At 42.9% G+C, this 17,954-nt stretch overlaps 1 protein-coding gene across 3 annotated transcripts in view; it reads left to right on the top strand.

Moving 5' to 3' along the window:
* LOC134564924 (dachshund homolog 2-like) overlaps positions 1–2,630 on the top strand; it is a 443,903-nt gene extending 441,273 nt beyond the window's left edge. For all 3 annotated transcript variants that reach the window (XM_063424219.1, XM_063424220.1, XM_063424222.1), the window contains one exon: positions 1,756–2,630. In XM_063424219.1, the coding sequence (XP_063280289.1) occupies positions 1,756–1,793 (38 nt within the window). In that variant the 3' untranslated portion in view covers positions 1,794–2,630. The remainder of the gene's footprint in view (positions 1–1,755) is intronic.
* The last annotated feature ends 15,324 nt before the right edge of the window (positions 2,631–17,954 follow it).

Raw genomic sequence — 17,954 nt, 5'->3', positions numbered from 1 at the left:
AAAAGTATTTTAATTTCTAGAGAATAACTGAGGGTGTTATAAAAAAGGAAATATTTAAGTATGCACTTTCTTTTCTCTGATCAGTGATGTCTCCTGGGTGGCTGCACTGGGCTTTAGCTGTGGCATTTATTTTTCTCTCTTACAGGTATTCCAGATACCTCCACTGAACTTTCCTTGAGAAATAAAGGGGATTGGAAGGAAATATGGAAACCTGTTCCAAAGTTTAGTCAGCTCACAGTACCTCAATGTCCTCATCTTACCTTAATTTAAAAAATAATACTTAAAATTTAATAAGAACATAAAGAACAGCCTCTGCTAGGAAGAAGCCATGTGCAGCTTCCTAATGAACATGAGAAAAAGGAAAAAAACCCCAAACCACAGACAAACCCCACAGTGCTCAATCCTTGTGTTTCTGCTGACCCTCCCCCCCACCCAGGCTTTAGTAATTCCCCACTAGGTTTAAGACAAGAATTTTCATCAGCCAATGGCCTGAAACTTATTTTAGTCCTTTCTTTGGAGGCTCCCAAACATCCCTCTGGAGTTGTTATGTCCCTGGCTCTTGTGATCTTTATTTGTGCTTACATCCAAAATACGTATTAAATCATCTCAGTTTTGAGAGTCTGAGCCTCCTTAAAACCACAAAACATTCAATTACTAATTAGCTGTTTCCTGTTCCTAATGAAGTGAACATGTCGGATTTGGATTAAAATTCAGCTACTTCTCGCCTCTGTTTATGGTTCCAGATGTTTTTGTTTTATCTAGGAGGTTACTTTGACAGCTACTGCTAAATGATAAATCACTCATAGCTGAAATGCATTTTGAAATTGAAATGTGGCAAACTTGGAGATTGCTCCAAGGATCAGTGTCAGTTTGCAAGCCAATACTTGTTCATTCCTTAGGAGCACTCAATATTGGCATATGTAAAACAGTAATGGGAGAGATGTCAACATTATACAAAATGCTGCTTCATATTATCATTTTGCTATCATATTCCAGATCAGTTCTTGCAGATTTAGCTGGGTGGATTCATGATTCATTGTATAATGAACAGGAATATGGATTCTTGTTAGCTTCCATTTCTGTGGGCATTTCAATTTTTTTTTTTTTCCTCTGGGCTTAAAGTTGCGTAATGTGAAAAATCACAGTAGATAGGTACTATAACTAGGAATATTCTTATGAAGTGCTTTTCTGCTTCATTCTCTAAATAAATAGAATTTTAAGAGAAATGTGGTGGTTTCTGAATGAAAGAACAGTTTTCCAAGAACAGATCGTGATTTACATTTTTTGAAAGCAGTGCAGTTTTAACACCCTGTTCCCTGGCAGGTTTTGTGCAGTGACAAGGATGTGTGGTAAAGCTGGTGCCTTGTCCCTGGGTCTGTCCCAGGGAGGCAGAAGTCCAACACGGGCTGCCTTTGGGAGAAAAGGAGCGTTTGATTAAAAAGAAATGCCTTAAAGGAAGAAAATCCAAATCAGAGTGTTTGCAACTTGTCCTGAGCCATTGCTGGCAAACACCAGGGCAAGTGGTGGTGGCTCTGTCCTTTCTTGAGGGCTTGGCCAGATGTTGCCATGAAGTGCCTCCTTATCCTACACAAAACATGCCCACGTGATGGACGGGTTTGTTTATATCACTTTTAGATCTGCTTGTTTGGCTTGAGGGAAAAAAAGATCCACAACCAAGTGGAGAAACCACCTAAGTGTCAGTTCATTATAAAACTGTGTAATTGACTTTTTTCTTCTTTTTTTGTTTCCCTCCAGAAAACAGAACATACATCAAACCAGCCATTATGTACTGAAGGAACCACATATTGCTGAAAAACATATAATGACCACTATTTGAAGACTATATAGTTCCTGAGAAATGTCCCTTCCAACCTTTGATGCCTTCAGTACTGTGTGAGGAATAGGACTTGTAGCATGAAACTTGAAGGACAATTTCAAGCAATTTACTGTTGCTGCATTGAAAACTGCCGTATTAAGAAATACTGAGACTTTTTACAAGCATACCATACCAAACCAAGCCTGTCATAACAGATCATTTTTAGGTCCCTAGAGACAGAAAGAAGTTTTAGTATTTTTAAGCACATATATTAATTACTTCCCCTCCCCACCCCACTCCAAAAAAGAACTGTTTTTTTCCTTAGGAGGTGGCTATTACTGAATAGCAATGGCACAATGATTTTAAGCCACAGTGGTCCTCACTGGCTGTACATCATACATTCAGTTTATCACTGAAACTGTTCAACATGGAGCTGTTTCGATTGTGTTTATAAATCAAGCTTTGTTTACTGAAGCAGATAATATATATTAACGTTTTAAAAAGAAATGTGTGTACATTTTTTAAAAGAACAATGTAAAAATTGTCCTTTCATTAGATGACCAATTCAAAAGTGTGAGCTAAACCGTAATAGCTGATGTAATATGAGGATTATAATTGATGCTTTTTTTTTTTTAATGCTCAGTTCAGCTTGGCTTTTGGTCTTTCAAGATGGAAAAATGAATATGCAGTAGAGTGTTAGATAATGGAAACTATTAAGTATGGTTTCTCTGTTGTACCATATTAAGTTAAAGTACACATACTTTGTTAAAACTCTTCTTGCTAAAAATACAGTATTAAAAAGGGTTTTGTTTGACTTTGGAAATCTTTCAACATTTTTTTTGGACTGTGAAATCCCATAGTAACTGTACTAATACAAACCAGTATTTTGCACTATTAAAAATACTTGAAGAAATTCATTAATAAAGAGGGTGGGTTTGTATTAAACATTTTCCTAGTTATTGTATGCTCCAGATTCTGAACTTTGCAACTGAAAGCTTCCCTTCTCATACCATGGCACTGAAGGCTGGTTTGTCAGGTGGAATTAAGTGATCACCTGTTCCCTCTTTATTTTAATTCCTGGGTCAAAGGCATGATGCCTATTTCCTTACAAACTCCTGTTTAGGTATACATGTTTACACACACATGCCCTGAACAGAAATCACTGTCACTTAAAAACAAAAAAGACCTTTAAAGAGATCTACAGGGAATATATTCCCTATCATTATGTTTACTTCTGGCTACAGAATTTACAATTCCTTTCATTTTTAGCAATGCATTTTTTTCTCATTAGCAGACTTTTGTAATCAGACTCTGCAGAATATAATCACCTGATTTTTTTTGTTCCTAAAAGAAATCTTTTAGCTTAGCCAGTGTCAGTTCAAGAAAATGTATTGCCCTCTGTTCTACAGGTGATCAAGTGACTTATCAGAATATTCTTCCAATGTACAAATTGGTTTGTTCCATATTATTTTTATAACAGCTGTTCTAATAACTGAAATAATCATGCTGCCATTGATCAAACCATCAAAAGTTGAATGATACAAAGAAACAGGAGCATTAGGAATTGTGAGTCCTCCTGATTCTTAAGAAATGCTCATGTGTGAATAAAAATTGCAGCACCAGAATTCAAATTGTACCTTTAGGTATTATATTAATTTCAGTTTCAATTCCAGTGGGATTTTCTGAAGTGAGGGCTGGACTTTATTTCTAAATCTTATTTGTAAAAAAGAGTTGAAAGAGCCCTTGGGGTGCTGCAGCATGTCTGGCTAACACAGTGCTGACAGTGCTCCTGTGAAATGCAGATTTTGAAGAGAGATCTTTGCTCAGTTATCCAGTATCATGTAGTTTAGAAAAACGTAATGTAACTAAATAGCTCAGTCCTTAAAATACCAACATTTTTGCACTTTCCTTTCATCTCCATAAAGGCTTTTTGAGCATTTTTCCCCTCAATGGCTGATGTACACATTCTTTAAGGCATCACTGAGCCTGGGTTGATGAGCACACATTGATTCCTGATTTGCCCATCCCAGATTCATTTTCAGTGTCAAAATACTGACAAATGATGTTTAGGAGACTGATAAACTTAAGAGACTGACTGTTTTCAGTCCTCAGCAGGTGGCTCCTGGTAAGTATTGACAAAGCAAGAGGCTGAGGGGTTTGGGTGTCAGCTCAGCATGAGCACACCCTGTGTGGGAGAAAGGTGTTAAAGCCACCCTGGGGTGGAGGAGCCACCTCAGCCTTCACCACCGCACTCCTCCTCACTGGAACAGCCCCAGCTGGCACCCAGAGAGGGACAGCACTTCTTGGGGTTGGGGTTTTAGCGTGTTTTTTTTCTAGGTGCCCCTCCTGCTGCAGTGGGGGCTGTGGGCAGCTCAGCTGGGAGTGCTTGGGGTGCAGCACCCACAGCCCCTCTGGCAGTTCTGGCTCCCTGAGAGCCTGTCCAGGTGTGTGGATGCCCTGTGGAGTGGCCATGGAGCCATCCATGATCTTGTCTGAATGCAGGCAAGGGAGTGGGTGCTGGATTGCAGCCATGTTCTGAGTCGTGTGGAATGCAGACCATATTAAACCCCAGAGGATCAATAGTGCCCAATCTCCATTTGAAGCCTGGATCCGTAGCAACCCACAGTGAGAGCACTCCTGTGGAAATGCATGGCTGTGCATTTAAAGCTGAATGCTGCTTGAAGTAATTGCTGCCTACGAGGAAGTGGCCTGTAAATATATTTATTTACAGACTATTTTGGGTAACGTGACAAAATATGGGCTAACCTGAATTGTTACAAATTTCCTTTATGGCCTCAGCTGATCACCACAACCCCTCCTGTGCCTGTGCATGCACTGAGCCCTAAATACACATGGGACAATTCCCAGCCTGGGCTTGGATCTGGAACCTTTGGCAACAGCAGTGCTGGAGGCACTTCCCACCTTCCCCGTGCTGCCTCCTGCTGTGGTCCTGCAGCATCCACTGGCCCTGCTGGGGTGGGGACAGAAAGAGGAAGGAATTTACAGAGGGGTTTTTCTAAGCCAAGTCATGTGCTATCATCATTTCTAATACATACTGCAAATGTTTAAGCACTTGTAAAATCACTGTTAATGAACAATCTGACTTTAGTTCTGTCTGCAAATAAGGGTGTCTGATGATTTGAAGCTGAGATGGAAGGGCAGTAAAAAAAGTACTTCTATAATGATGTATTATGGATGGATAATTATTTGCTACTGCTTTATATTTGTACATCAAAGAAATCAATTGAAATGAGCCAGTTCAGTGTCAGCAGAGCACAAATGCTGCAGCTTTTGTGGGTGCTGCACCTGCCCTTGCCTTTAGACCTGAACCTGTTTGGGTCTTCTGTTGGAGCAGAGCATCCTTTGCATGAACATTTGGGTGTGGGTATCTAAGGCAGAGGAAAGAATTCTTTTTGGAGCTCATTTTTTAAAATAAAAACTCCCATTTTTATGAGTTTCAGTTACAAATGCAGTAAGATTTTACATCTTCATTATATGATTCTGTTGACATAGACCAAAACTGTGAAAGCAAATACAGCACCATACATTAAAATGTTCTTATGATAACTGATACTTTAAAAGCTGGATGCTTTATGATAGTTTAACTGTTTTAACATACATTCAGCCTTGCATGTTTGAAAATGCTTTCACAGCTCTTCCAGAAAGGACACTGAAATGTGTATTCACTGAGCAGTAGATCCCTTTCACCATCTATTATTTTTTGTCTCCAAGAGTGGTTAGTTGTGGGAAAAAGAGAGGGTTTTGCTGTGTGTATATATATATATATATATATATATAAAATATACCTGCTGCTCCTGGTACCAGAGCAAGCATTCTGGAATAAATTCTGGCTGGTCAGAGGGAAGATGGAGTTGAAGCAGCCAGAGAAGTGACATGTTCACTTTGAACTATACAAAATCGGTCCAGCTCTAATTAATCACTGTGTGCTTCACTCAGCCCCCAGTGGGCCAGACTTTTCTCCAAAAAATCCAAAGTAAAACAGTGGAGACAAACTCAGTCCTTTTGAGTTGTTCCCTGAAATGGTTTCATTATGGTAAGGTTTGTATCACAGCTCCTTCACAATAAATGTTGCAATCCAACACCCCTCAGATTAAGGTTGTTAAAAGAGCTTTTGCTGTACATAGCCTGATTTAAATGCTTTGCATGAAGCACTTGAATGTCCTAGCAGCACGTGGATGGATCAGGGCACCTTTGGGACTGTGCTGCAGGAGGGGCAGGGAGGTGTTTGTGGTCACCCTGCCCTGCCTTTGGAGAGCTGGACATGGCACAGGGAGCCTGTAGGGCGCTCCTTTAGGATCTGGGCTTTCCCTGAAGCTTTAATCTTGTTACCCAAAGACACATGCCTAAAATGAATTGCCCCCCTCCCCATCCACCAAAGTGACCAAACAGGAAAAACTACTGGTATTAGATGAAAAAAGATGAATTAGCTAAAGAGAGAGGAAAGAATTAACAGGAATGAAAAATAAACCTTAATTCGCTCCAGTGCAGGTAGGATTTGGCATTTAACTTGAATCATGTTTCATTCTGTATCAAGGAGAAACACCTGTTTTGTGTTTCCCCTGACAATTCCTGCCATTAGCTGGAAGTCTTTATTCCCAGAGCTGTGCTGCCATCAGCTGATGATGCTGAAGCACTTACAGAAGAGAGGTTTTGGCAGGAAAAATTCTTTAACACTTGGAACATTATTATGAAACATAATATTGTTCTTTGTAGATCAGTCCAAAGCTATTCCATGCAAATTGTTCTCTTCCTTGGTGTCAGCTGGAGCAGAGAGGGTAACCACATCCCTAAAAGTAAGAAAGCAGACCAAAACTGCTTAAATAACACGGAATAAACTCCCCATTGGACTTTTTCTAGATGGTTCTGTAAAACTGCTGAAGACAGAAATGGTATACAGAGATTTTTGGTGTCAGATCAGTGCTTTGCATTTTATGTGATCATTTTCCCCTGTACAAAGTAAGTGTTTGATAGCATTTGACAGCTGATTTAGTAATGTTTGACACTTATATTACAATGTTGAAATGACTGTAGACTGCAAAGCAGTGGAAAAAGCTCTGATTCTTTTCATGGCTTCTTCCTTATAGCTGAATATTGAGATTCCATTCCAAAGGAAAAACATATAATTCCTCACATCCTGACTGTAATTCTTTATTTCTTCTAGTATGTTATGTTCTGCTTATACTAACTTGGGGGGAAAAAAAGAAAAAAAGCATAAAGGGAAAAGAGAAAGGCAATTGTGTTTAATCTACAGCCTGGATTTACAGGTGCTGACTCTTACAGCAAACCAAACCCAGCTGGAAGGAGACACAGGGAAGTAAGAACTCTGCCACTGGGATGAGAAACCCTGCAGGACTAAGACTAAGATTTGTAAAAGCTGGTAAGTAAATTGCATGGTTTTTATAGTTACTAGGGGTTTTTTTGAAATTAACAGAAATTTTCACCAAATGAAAGTTTTGTTTTCACCTAAATTGGTTTTGGCTTCTTCAAAGCAAACCCTCAAGAAACTCCCAAGCCAGGGTATTTCTTTTTTGCTGCTTGAATACAGGCATTAACAGACTCTTAAGGATTCCTACAAGAAATAGGGGGTTGATCAGTTTGATACTTTGGACCTGTTGGAAAAAAATATCAATGTTAGCAATATCACCTCTGTGCATAAAGAGTTACTGCAGTTCTGAGTTTACAAACAGAGCTTTTTCCACTCTAGGACAAGTCCAGTAAGAAGGATCATGAAAACAGCAAAAACACTGCCTAAATTGTACTGTACAATTTATCAAGACACAGCTATTTAAGATGCAATTGCCAATGTTTTGTGTTGACAGGATGTGCTATCTTAATGAAAATAATAATATTGTTTGCTCATCTGGTACCAGCCCAATTTCCAAAGGAAAAGCCTCTCAGACTTCTGTCATGATCCAACTAGTATAGGCTAAAATCGTGATGGTTTGTTTTTGATCTCAGAGCACAAAAGACACACAAAGGGCTTCAAATTATTCACAACAGCAGTGCACTTTTATTGAGTACCAACAACACAAGTATGTGATTGGTGGAGAGGAAAAAAAGAAACAAAGGATAGAGAGAAAAAGAAGGGGGGTAATAGCTACCAACAGAAGAGACGAAATTCTCGTGGTCATTCACCAATGGATTCGTCTTCTTCTGGGGGGAGTCTTGGTAAACTTATGGAGCTTCTTATAGTCTTTTTCAAAGCAACAGGCAGTTGGCCAAAAGGCGAGGCAATCCAAGGTCCGTTGAGGGGAACAGGTACAGGACAGGTCAGTTTGGCAGCAAGCAGTCTACTGTGACATCCCATTGTTCCTGCATGGGTCTCCATGGGAATGCATACCAGTTCTTGGTCCAGTGAACACACCTGCACACAACACTTGGCAGACATCCCACCTCAGCCAGGCCAGAACTCCTGTGTTGTGGTTTTAGGGTCCTTGGGGTTTCAGCCTCTGTCCTTGTTTGACAGTTGTGAGGCAGATGAGGGATCTTCGGACTGTCTCTTACAACTTCACACATGGAAGTGGCTTTTCCAGCTGAACTGATGCAGCAGCCAGTGTAGCATGAGTAAATTAAGTGTCTGTGAAGTTCATGGACTGGTGAGGAGGCAGGACCAATTTGCCAAGCCTGGAATTACTGACAGGCTGAATGACCCATGGCCAGGCTGTCACCTTACTTTACATTACACTTTGCAGCACAGCCCAGCGGAACAGAACCTGGGAAAAATGACTCCAGCAGGAGATTGCAGGACTTTCCAAGTTACCATTTCCTGGATCAATTCCAGTGGCCTCTTGATGGCACCTATTGATAAGGCAGACAGCAGCCTCTTGCTTTGCCATCACTCAGAATTAAATTCCCCCCCATTCACCAGTGTCTGTCTCTTGCTCTACACCACATACACAGAAATCAAAGCTCCCCATGCCCTCCCTGTGTTCACAGGGCTGCTTTCACCTGCACTCCCTGGTTCGGGGCAGCCCAGCCAGCTGGCAGGAGTGGAGAGTCTCAAATGTTAGCCAAAGGGCAACAAAATTATTTATTTTAAACAAGAAAGTAAAGCAGGACATTTAACTTGCTCAGCATGGCAGCTGCAGCTGAGGGGGAGAACGGACAGCAGCCCAAATGTTAATTGTATGTGTTTTATACCCAATAAGGGTAAGCAAGGGGAAATCACTAAAGGATCATTTGCTCAGGCTCAGGGAAGGATTGATTTCCATGGATGCAGTGTAGTGCACCCCAGTACCTGAGATTTTTACTCGCTTTCCCACTGTGGTTCCCAAAGAGGAATCTCCACTCCTGTGTGCTCAGGCATTCTGGAAAGGGAAGGCTGAAGGGTAAGGAAGATAACATCAGCTGCCGCAAATGGGCCTAGTGATTTTTGACTTAAGTTTTATTAGGAATTTGAATGTGACCCCTTCCTGATGAATACATCCCCAGCCCATTAATGTCAGCCAGTTATGCTTACATGGCACAGAGAGCTGATCTCTTCTTTGTGTCTGTCCAGGCTCTGACATGCAGCCCCGATCCTGGGCCTTACTCAAACAATGACAACTTAATGGGGATTTACTCTGTGCTCTATGTCTCTATAAAAGTAATTTTTAAATAGCATAATGGAATAATATTCACTCAACAGCCTCTGCATCGTTTATTCTCCAGTGTCTATCTTACAGTCTTGTAAGAGATAAATAAATATTTACTTACTCTTCATTCATGCAGTTTATTCTATGTAGAACTGCAACCAGCTCTATTCATCCTATTGCCTTTCAGCTGGATGCTATAAAGAAAAGAAATTAAGTGTTGTTAAACTTAGGGATGTGATAAAAGACAAAAAAAGTTTATCCTGTCTCCTGTCTGCATTTTACTGCACATGCCCCCTCCCACCCCATCCCCTCTGCCAGTGTGGGGGAGTGTATGTATGTGTAAAAATCAGATTACCTCCAGCTCATTACTGTCCACTGACACAGTCTCTGTAAAAATTTTTGATGAATAGTCAGCATCTAATTCCTCAGTAATAAAAAACCTTAAGTTGCTTGCAATAATTATTCCAAATGGAAAAATTAATTGTAAATAACTGGAAGTCAATTAAGGCTGGGTTCTGCCAGGTAATGCAAATCTTTTATAGTTTTGTTTCCATTAACTGTCTCATTAATGATTTATAGATGTGTATACAGCTGTGGGAAGCATAGCATTATCTAATGCACTCAGAGAATAATTACATATGAAAAGATCTATGCGGCTCAAGGGAAAAACTCAGAAATTACTTACTGCCGTAACTTCAACCATATTAAGATGCAAAGCATTTAGAAACCAACTGTAATGTTTTATCATATTCTTGAGGTTTTATACTCTTTTTAAAAAAGGAAAAATAATTCTTTCTGAAAAAATATTTGTATGCTTCAGTATTACACAGTACACAAACATCAAGCTGTCTCAGCTGAGAATGTCAGCATTTATTTATTATTTAAAAGCCCAAGTTATAAAACATTCCCATTCCCTTTGTGCATCTGCTATACAGGAATAAAAGACATTTCTTCAGTTAAACAATTCATGGGCTGAGACTGCGCCTCCCAATCACCCTGGTCAGGAACCCCGGCTAGCTCCAGGCACAGCAGTCAGCTGGGGACACTCCTCAGTGCCCTGGGGTACCGAGGGGCAACTACGGGCATTATCCTGTGCACAGGAAGGCTGTTGTCAGGAGAAAGCCAAGATTGAAAGAGGACTCTCCACACTGGTAACAATCCAGGTCTTTATTGGTGTCTTCAGAGAGCTCCTAGACCGAGGGGGTACAGACTGTGGAGAGACCTCAACTTGTGCTGACAGCCCCTTTTACAGGGAGGAAGGTACAAGGGAGGGAACCACTCATCAGCCAATGGGGGAAAGCTGGGGAGGGAACAGGGTACATAACAGACAACAAGGATAACCACTGAGGGTACATTAGGGAAGGGACTCTTGCTTTCCAGCCTCACTCGACGCCCCTCTTAGAGTCTTCTAGAAGGGAAGGGTACACCAAGTGACGGACAAGTGATCAGGGAGGGGGTATTGTTGGGAAGGATGAAGTAGAAAGACCTTGCAAATATGGTGGTTTAGATTCTGGGAGTCTGAGTTCAACAAGCGAGATAGAAATGAAAGCAAGCTTTGAAATTTAGGGTGTAGGGTACAGAGCCATCAGCTTGTGAACAACCATGTGCTAAGATGAGGGCCAGCTCCCTTGATTAAACAATCCCCTCCTGCTTGCCTTAGGTAATGGGACAGTTCTATTGGCTGTAAGTAAATGTTGTTATCTTGTATTAGATTGGTTGGTCCAACACAGACTAATCAACTTGGAAAGATATTTATTGTACGGTATTCGGGACCTTGAGGGGTTTCTCTGTTCCTGCTCTCCTGGCCTGCTTTAGCTGTGCCTAGCAGCTACAAGCAAGGCCCTCACAATAAACCACGTGCTACCCCTGCAACATTGCTTATAGAGATACTTTGTCGCTGACTCTACCGTCACGGAGATACTCCTTCAGGGTATGAGGATTGGCATCAAACTTTCAGGATGAAGGGAGGTGGTTAGGAAGGACTGACATATACAGGAGAGGGTACAAACTCTTAATGATTATATCATAGAAAGGAAAAACCTTAACAAGCCAGAACAAAAGCAAACAAACCACAACAATGGGCATATGCATCTCCCCCTTTTTGTTTTAGACAGATGAGAATTCAGTCTGAGAGAGATATTGGGAGTTGGGGTACAAGTCCCCAAACCAGCACTGACTGGTGGGAGTGTCTATTACCTCAGCACGATTAATATTCAGAGAGGAAGAACGGTTAACAGTAATTATTTTGATCAGTATTCTTTTTAAAATACTGAAAGCAACTAAAACTGTCAAGACCACAAACAAAATCGAAAGTCCCAACTCAATAATTGAGGTTGCCTACCCTGAAAGTCCCCATCCTTCAAGCAGTCCAGTCATCCAATCGGAGGTCTCTTTCTTTATTTGATGCAGCATATTTTTCATTCTGTCCAGTGTACCATGGATGTTTTCTGCTTTAGATGACAAGTTCAGGCATCAAAGTCCCTTGAACTCCTCACAGCGGTGCCCATGTAGGAGTAGGAGAAAGGCGATGGCAGACCTGTTTTGCAGGGTTGCCTGCCTTGTTATTTCCTCGTCTGATAGGAAGTCAGTGAGGGCAGCAGAAGTGAGGTTTGGCTACTCAGCCACCCAGCACTCTAGGTCAGCCAATTCACCTAGTGCTTTTGCAGCGGATACCCATGGTAAAAACACTGACACCACTACACCTTTGGGCTTTGACCAATGTACAATTTCGGAATCACAATTTTCATTTAATTCTTCAAGCCCACGTTTTTGGACTGCCGATTGATTGAACTGATTTTTCTTCTGCTAATCCACTAGGTTTGTTTTGTTAGGGGTCAGCAGGCTCAGCTTGTCCAAGGTACAAGGGCCTCCAAGCAGGTGAGGGGGAATGCCTGCCCAGGCTCTGTCTCCACAAATTAAGAAGACTCCTTTAGGGAGGTCTTTTAGGTTGAAAATCTAGGGTAGAGGCCATTTTAACATGTTCAGCCTTTTTGCACCAATTTCGAGCCATGTGTGACTCTTTATCTTGTTTTATTTCTTCAAATGAGTTGGACTGAAAAGAGGGATCTTGGGGATTATAATCAAAATGAAGGCAAAAAGAGGCATTTGTGGATCCTAACAAATTAAACTCTTGGGGTTTTTTTTTACCGTATTTTTTAGGTTCCTCACCCATTCTCTCCAGAGCATTAGGGGGTTATTAACTGGATGTTCTGTTATGTGAAATGCTGCTGAGTGTCCGGGTGAGAGCTGGTTGATGCGAGCCTGGGTTTCAAGTAGCTTAGATGGAAAATCACTCTGCTTGAAAAGGATTCCCAAAAGGCAGGTCCACATTGGATTTGTGGCAGCCGCTATGGAGAGGCAAATGTGATCTTGGTTGAGGGCTTTGGCCAATGTGACCCACATATTCACCTTAGGTTGAGGGACAATCCACGCTCCTCCAAATTGGATGACTGCTGCAACTAGGATTAGCTGGAACCACACCATGGTCTCTGGATGGGCTTTCTTTGACACTCAGGTGGAGGTGGTGGGCACCTGGAACTAAATCAACATACGGATACATTAGAAACAGTCAAAACTTTCCTGCAATTGGTAAATTATAAAACCATAACAAATCACAGAGAAATCTTTGATAGAGAAGGAGGAAAGGTTGATGGAGAAGTTTCTGGATGTTGTCGCCTCCTCCAAGCAACATTTGTCACTTGCTTGCTGTTCTTTTTTGTCACTTTCACTATGTATGGCCTCACCTACTTTGATGGTATCCACTTCTGCCCTGAGGGCGTGGACACGCACGCGTATCCACGGCCCCAGGTGACAAGGTCAAATGGACCTTGCGTTTCCCAGGTTTCTGGGTCTTTTACCAATACCGGAGGATGCTCTTTAGGTTGAAGTTGGATGTTTTGTCAGAAGTGCCGCAGGACTGGTGGGTTCAGATCTTCAAAAGAGCAATTTAGGAAGTTTAAAGTAAACAACACTATGGGTAGTCGGACCTGTGGGGACTCTAACCTTGACACTGGTTTGTTGTTGTTCAAGGAACCTTTTTAGGTTTTGGTGGGTCCTCTCCACAATGGCCTGACCTGTCAGGGAGTATGGGATGCCAGTTTTATGTTCTACTCCCCATTGCTGCAGGAAAGCTCGAAATTCCTTGGATTGATAAGTGAGCCCATTATCTGTTTTGAGGACTTTAGGGATTCCCAACATAGAGAAAGCCTGCACAAGATGTCAGTAGCTTTTTCCCCTGTGTGGGCAGAGGCATAGACTGCTCCCGAGAAGGTGTCCATGGCAACATGCACATATTTGTACCGACCAAAGGGCGCAACGTGAGTCACATCCACCTGCCACGCCTCACAGCTCCCTAGCCCTCTGGGAGTCACCCCCCAGCTGAGGGAGGGAAGGGTATACTGCTGATATGGGGGAAATGTGGCCACAATTGCCTTGGCCTGTTCTCGTGTCAGATGGAACTGACGAATGAGGCCTGGTGCATTTTGATGATGGAGCTGGTGACTTATTTTTGCTTGCTTGAACACATTCGGGAGCGGGGCCATCTCTGCTGGAGCAGCAAGGGTATCTGCCCTTCTCTTACCCTCAGCGATGAACCCAGGCAGGTCGGTGTGCAATCTGATGTGCATCACATAAAAGGGTTGCTCTCAGTGGGAGACTAGGTTTACCAGTTTTGAGAGCAACTCAAAAAGGAAGGGGTTGGAGACTTCTTGGAGAACTGCATTCTCCTCTCTGGATACCATACCTGCTACGTAGGCCAAATCAGTTACCAGATTGAATGGCTCAGAAAACCTCTCAAAGGCCCTGATGACTGCGGCCAACCTGCTTCCCACCGCTGAGTTTGAGGATCCCTCCAAGTCACCACCGACTTGTGGGATGCTCTGGATGCATCAGTGAACAGTCAGTGCCATCAAAGGTCGTCTGCTTTGAACACTTTTCAATATAATTTGGAATTCTGAATTGAACAATTTGTGGACGGGTCTATGAATCGAAATTTGGCCTGTGTAGCTGTCCAAAGCGAATTGCAGTGCTTCATTCTCCTGAAACAGATGTTCCAACATTTCCTTAGTAATTTGACCGGTTCTCAATCTAATTGGCAAGTGAATGCAGTCAAAATGACACCCTGCCAATTCCTTGATCCGTGTCCTAGCTTTCCTGATGATTTGTGCTACCAGCTCTTGTGGCCTTGTCATAGTCTTGGACCAGTGGTGACTGAGGAACACCCACTCTATGATCAAGAGTAGATCCCTCTGGTCCCTGTCCTTTTTGTCCTTTCCCTCCCATTGGAAGATGACTCCATGGAGGTGTGGCAGTTTCCCTAACACTACCAATCTAAATGGTAGGTCTGGTCTGTACCTATGTGCTTGACACAATGACATGATTACCTGCAGCTTTTCCAGCGCAGTCCTCGCCTCTTGGGTAAGGGTCCTGGGAGAACTCAGCTCCTCTCCCCCTTTCAACAAATCAAAAAGTGGGGCTAGGTCCTCGGTAGAAATGCCTAGCCAAGGTCTTACCCAATTCAAAGACCCACACAACTGATGGACATCAGCTAAGGTCTTGATGTTTGTCTTAATTGCCAATTTTTGTGGCACAATGGTCTGCTGACTTATCTCCAGGCTCAAATACCTCCAAGGTGGCATCTTTTGAATCTTCTCTTTCTGGAGCTCAAACCCTGCAGCAATCAAAGAATTAATTGTCAGGTCAAGCACATTGGTAAGCATGTCATTATTGGGCACACAAACGAGGACATCATCCATATATTGGAGGATGATGGCCTCCCCCGCTGCTGTGTGAACCGGGGACAGCAAGGAAGAGACATACACCTGGCAGATTCCTGGACTGTTTTTCATCCCTTGGGGGAGAACTTTCCAGTGGTATCTCTTCCTTGGGGCTTCTCGGTTGATGGTAGGAACTGAGAAGGTAAAGCACGGGGCATCGTCAGGGTGTAAAGGAATTTGGAAATAGCAGTCTTTAATATCAATTGCTGCCATTCCCAATTTTGTGGGAGCATCAATGGGGATGGCATCCCTGGTTGGAGAGAACCCATATCTTCAATTTTATCATTAATTTGACAGAGGTTGTGCAGGAGCCGCCATTTGTCTTTGTTTGGTTTCTTTATTACAAAGACAGGGGAGTTCCACAGGCTCGTGGTCTCCACTATGTTCCCTTTGGCTAATTGCTCTTGTACAAGCTCATTAAGCGCCTTTAATTTTTTGTTTATTAAGCGGCCACTGTTCTACCCAGACTGGCGAGTCTGATTTCCAATTCAGTTTTTGGTAGGGCGCTTCTCAGTGACCACCACTCTAAAATCCTGGGGGGCTTTGGGAATGTCAATTGTGACCCCCCATTGGGCCATTAGGTCTCTCCCCCACAGGGGTTCTGTGTAATCCAACACGAATGGGCGTATATTCGCCATTAGCCCATTCGGCCCCTCAATTTGTACGATGCTCTTAGACTGTTTGGCCAATTGCATGCCCCCTATCCCCTGCACCATTCCGGCCACGCTTTGCACTTACCAGCGTGATGGCCATTTCTATGAAGGAATGATTGTCACATCCTCCCCAGTTTCTAAAAGTCCCTTCATGGACTGACACTCCCCTTCCCGTCTGATTTCACAGTGAATTTTCGGTTTGTTCTTGCCCACTACCTGAGTCCAGCAGACCGTAGGGTTTTTGTCGACCCACTGCTTAAATTCTTCTCTCCTTCACCGTAGCTCAGGCATTGGAATGGCCTGAGCTATTATTTGTCCTTTGGGCACGAACTGGGGTGGATGAGCGCAGTGTACCATGAGAACAATCCTCTCTGGGTTTGATGACATGAGCCCAGGAAGGATCTCAGTTCCCTGCAGGGTATATTTTGTGTCCCCAAGGACCACATACTTACAATCGATGTTCTTCCATGTCCCTTCATTTTTTAAATCCACTGAAACCCGATGCCACTCATCATTTTTCAAGTGCAGGCACTCTGTCAACTGCAACCTGAAAGGCTCATACATATCATGGGTTGTCAAAATCGGTTTGGACTTTAAACATTCAGGCAAAATGTCACAATACGGTAAATAATTTTTTGTTTGTTTAGATCCTCCCTCCCCTTTCTCTAATTGACCTACCCCATTTTTATCATCACGTGGGGCAAGTCCGAGCTCCCCCTTTAGTTTTTTTGTTGCTCCCCCCTCCTCTTCTGTTGTCTTTTAACCTCAAGACTTTTACTGGGATTATTATTGTCTTTCTTAAGAAACTGGTTTTTTGGATGACAATCCTTCATCCAATGTCCTGGTTTGTTACAAAAGAAGCAGATTACTTGGTCTCTTCGCTGGGCAGGCATCCTCTGTGATGGAACTTCAGCTGCAGCTACTTTCCTGAACATCTTGGTTTTCATTTCTGTGCTGGACTGAAGCAGCGACGCCTTTTAAGCACAGACTTCTAACATCACATTCAGAGTCACTGGCGGATCGAGTGAGAGGCTTAGGACGGCCCTCTGACATTGCTCATTTGCATTTGTCTTTGCCATCTCAGCCAACACCTCCTGTTGAGCGCTCTTGCTCTCTACTTGTAGTTCCACTGCTCTCTGCAGTCTTTCAACAAAATCTACAAAAAGCTCAGAAGGTAGCTGCTTAATTCTAATATAGCTTTCTAAGGGATACAAAGGACCTTTCAGCCGCCCTTTTCACTTCTTCTGAAACAAGGAAGAAGCTGGGAGCAGATAAAGATTGGGGACTAGAGAAACGAGGGTCCAGCCAACATGGTTATATCACACATTCTCTTTATTCCTTGAGATGGCGGGTTAAATACAGACAGAATAGTTTACAAGAACAGGTGCATTCTGATAGGCAGTGAGAGTAAAGAAATATGCAAACAATCTAGAGTTAAGGCAGCTACGGAGTTTCAGTATAATTACTCTATTCTGTGGATAGATATGCCTTAACCCAGCTTCTACGGCACTACAAGCTTATCTATTTCTACATAGGGCAAACGTCCGAGGCCTAGCAGGCCCAGGTCTAAGGCCTGGTCTGAGGCCCAGTTTGGGATAGCTCTACCTTACAAGACATCCTGCTCCTGCTACACAAGGACTGGAATTTCTCCTGCCTGCTTTGCTGCATCTGCCCATTCTCCTTCGCCGCTAATGTGATCAATTGAAATATCCTGATTCTTGGCATCAATTGCCGTGTTTGGATCTCTCCAAAGCACAGGAAGGAGACCTTGCAGTTCTTTTTTCCATGCCGTCTCCCACAGAAGAAATTCTGCAGGAGACATGAGGCAGGAAAACAATTCATGCAGGTCATGCGGGACCAACACCTTTGCAGAGAGAGTGGCTTTTAAAAGCCTGTGAAAATATTTGCTCTCCCTCCTGAACTCTTTCTGTGCTTTGCAGATTTCTTTTATATTTTGGTAGGCAAAGGGCTCCCAGCATGGCTGGGCTTTCCCTCCCCTCCCCCGGTGCCAAACGACCCAAGCAGCTGAGAGAATGGGAGCCTGTTCCAGGTTCCAGCTTCTGGTCCGTCACTTCCGGGTTCCGGACTGTGGGAACCCGAAGCCGGAAGAGGCTGA

This window comes from Prinia subflava (assembly GCF_021018805.1).
Source record: "Prinia subflava isolate CZ2003 ecotype Zambia chromosome W unlocalized genomic scaffold, Cam_Psub_1.2 scaffold_22_NEW, whole genome shotgun sequence".
NCBI classification, from domain to species: domain Eukaryota; kingdom Metazoa; phylum Chordata; class Aves; order Passeriformes; family Cisticolidae; genus Prinia; species Prinia subflava.
This window is presented reverse-complemented; position numbering and strand designations above follow the sequence as displayed.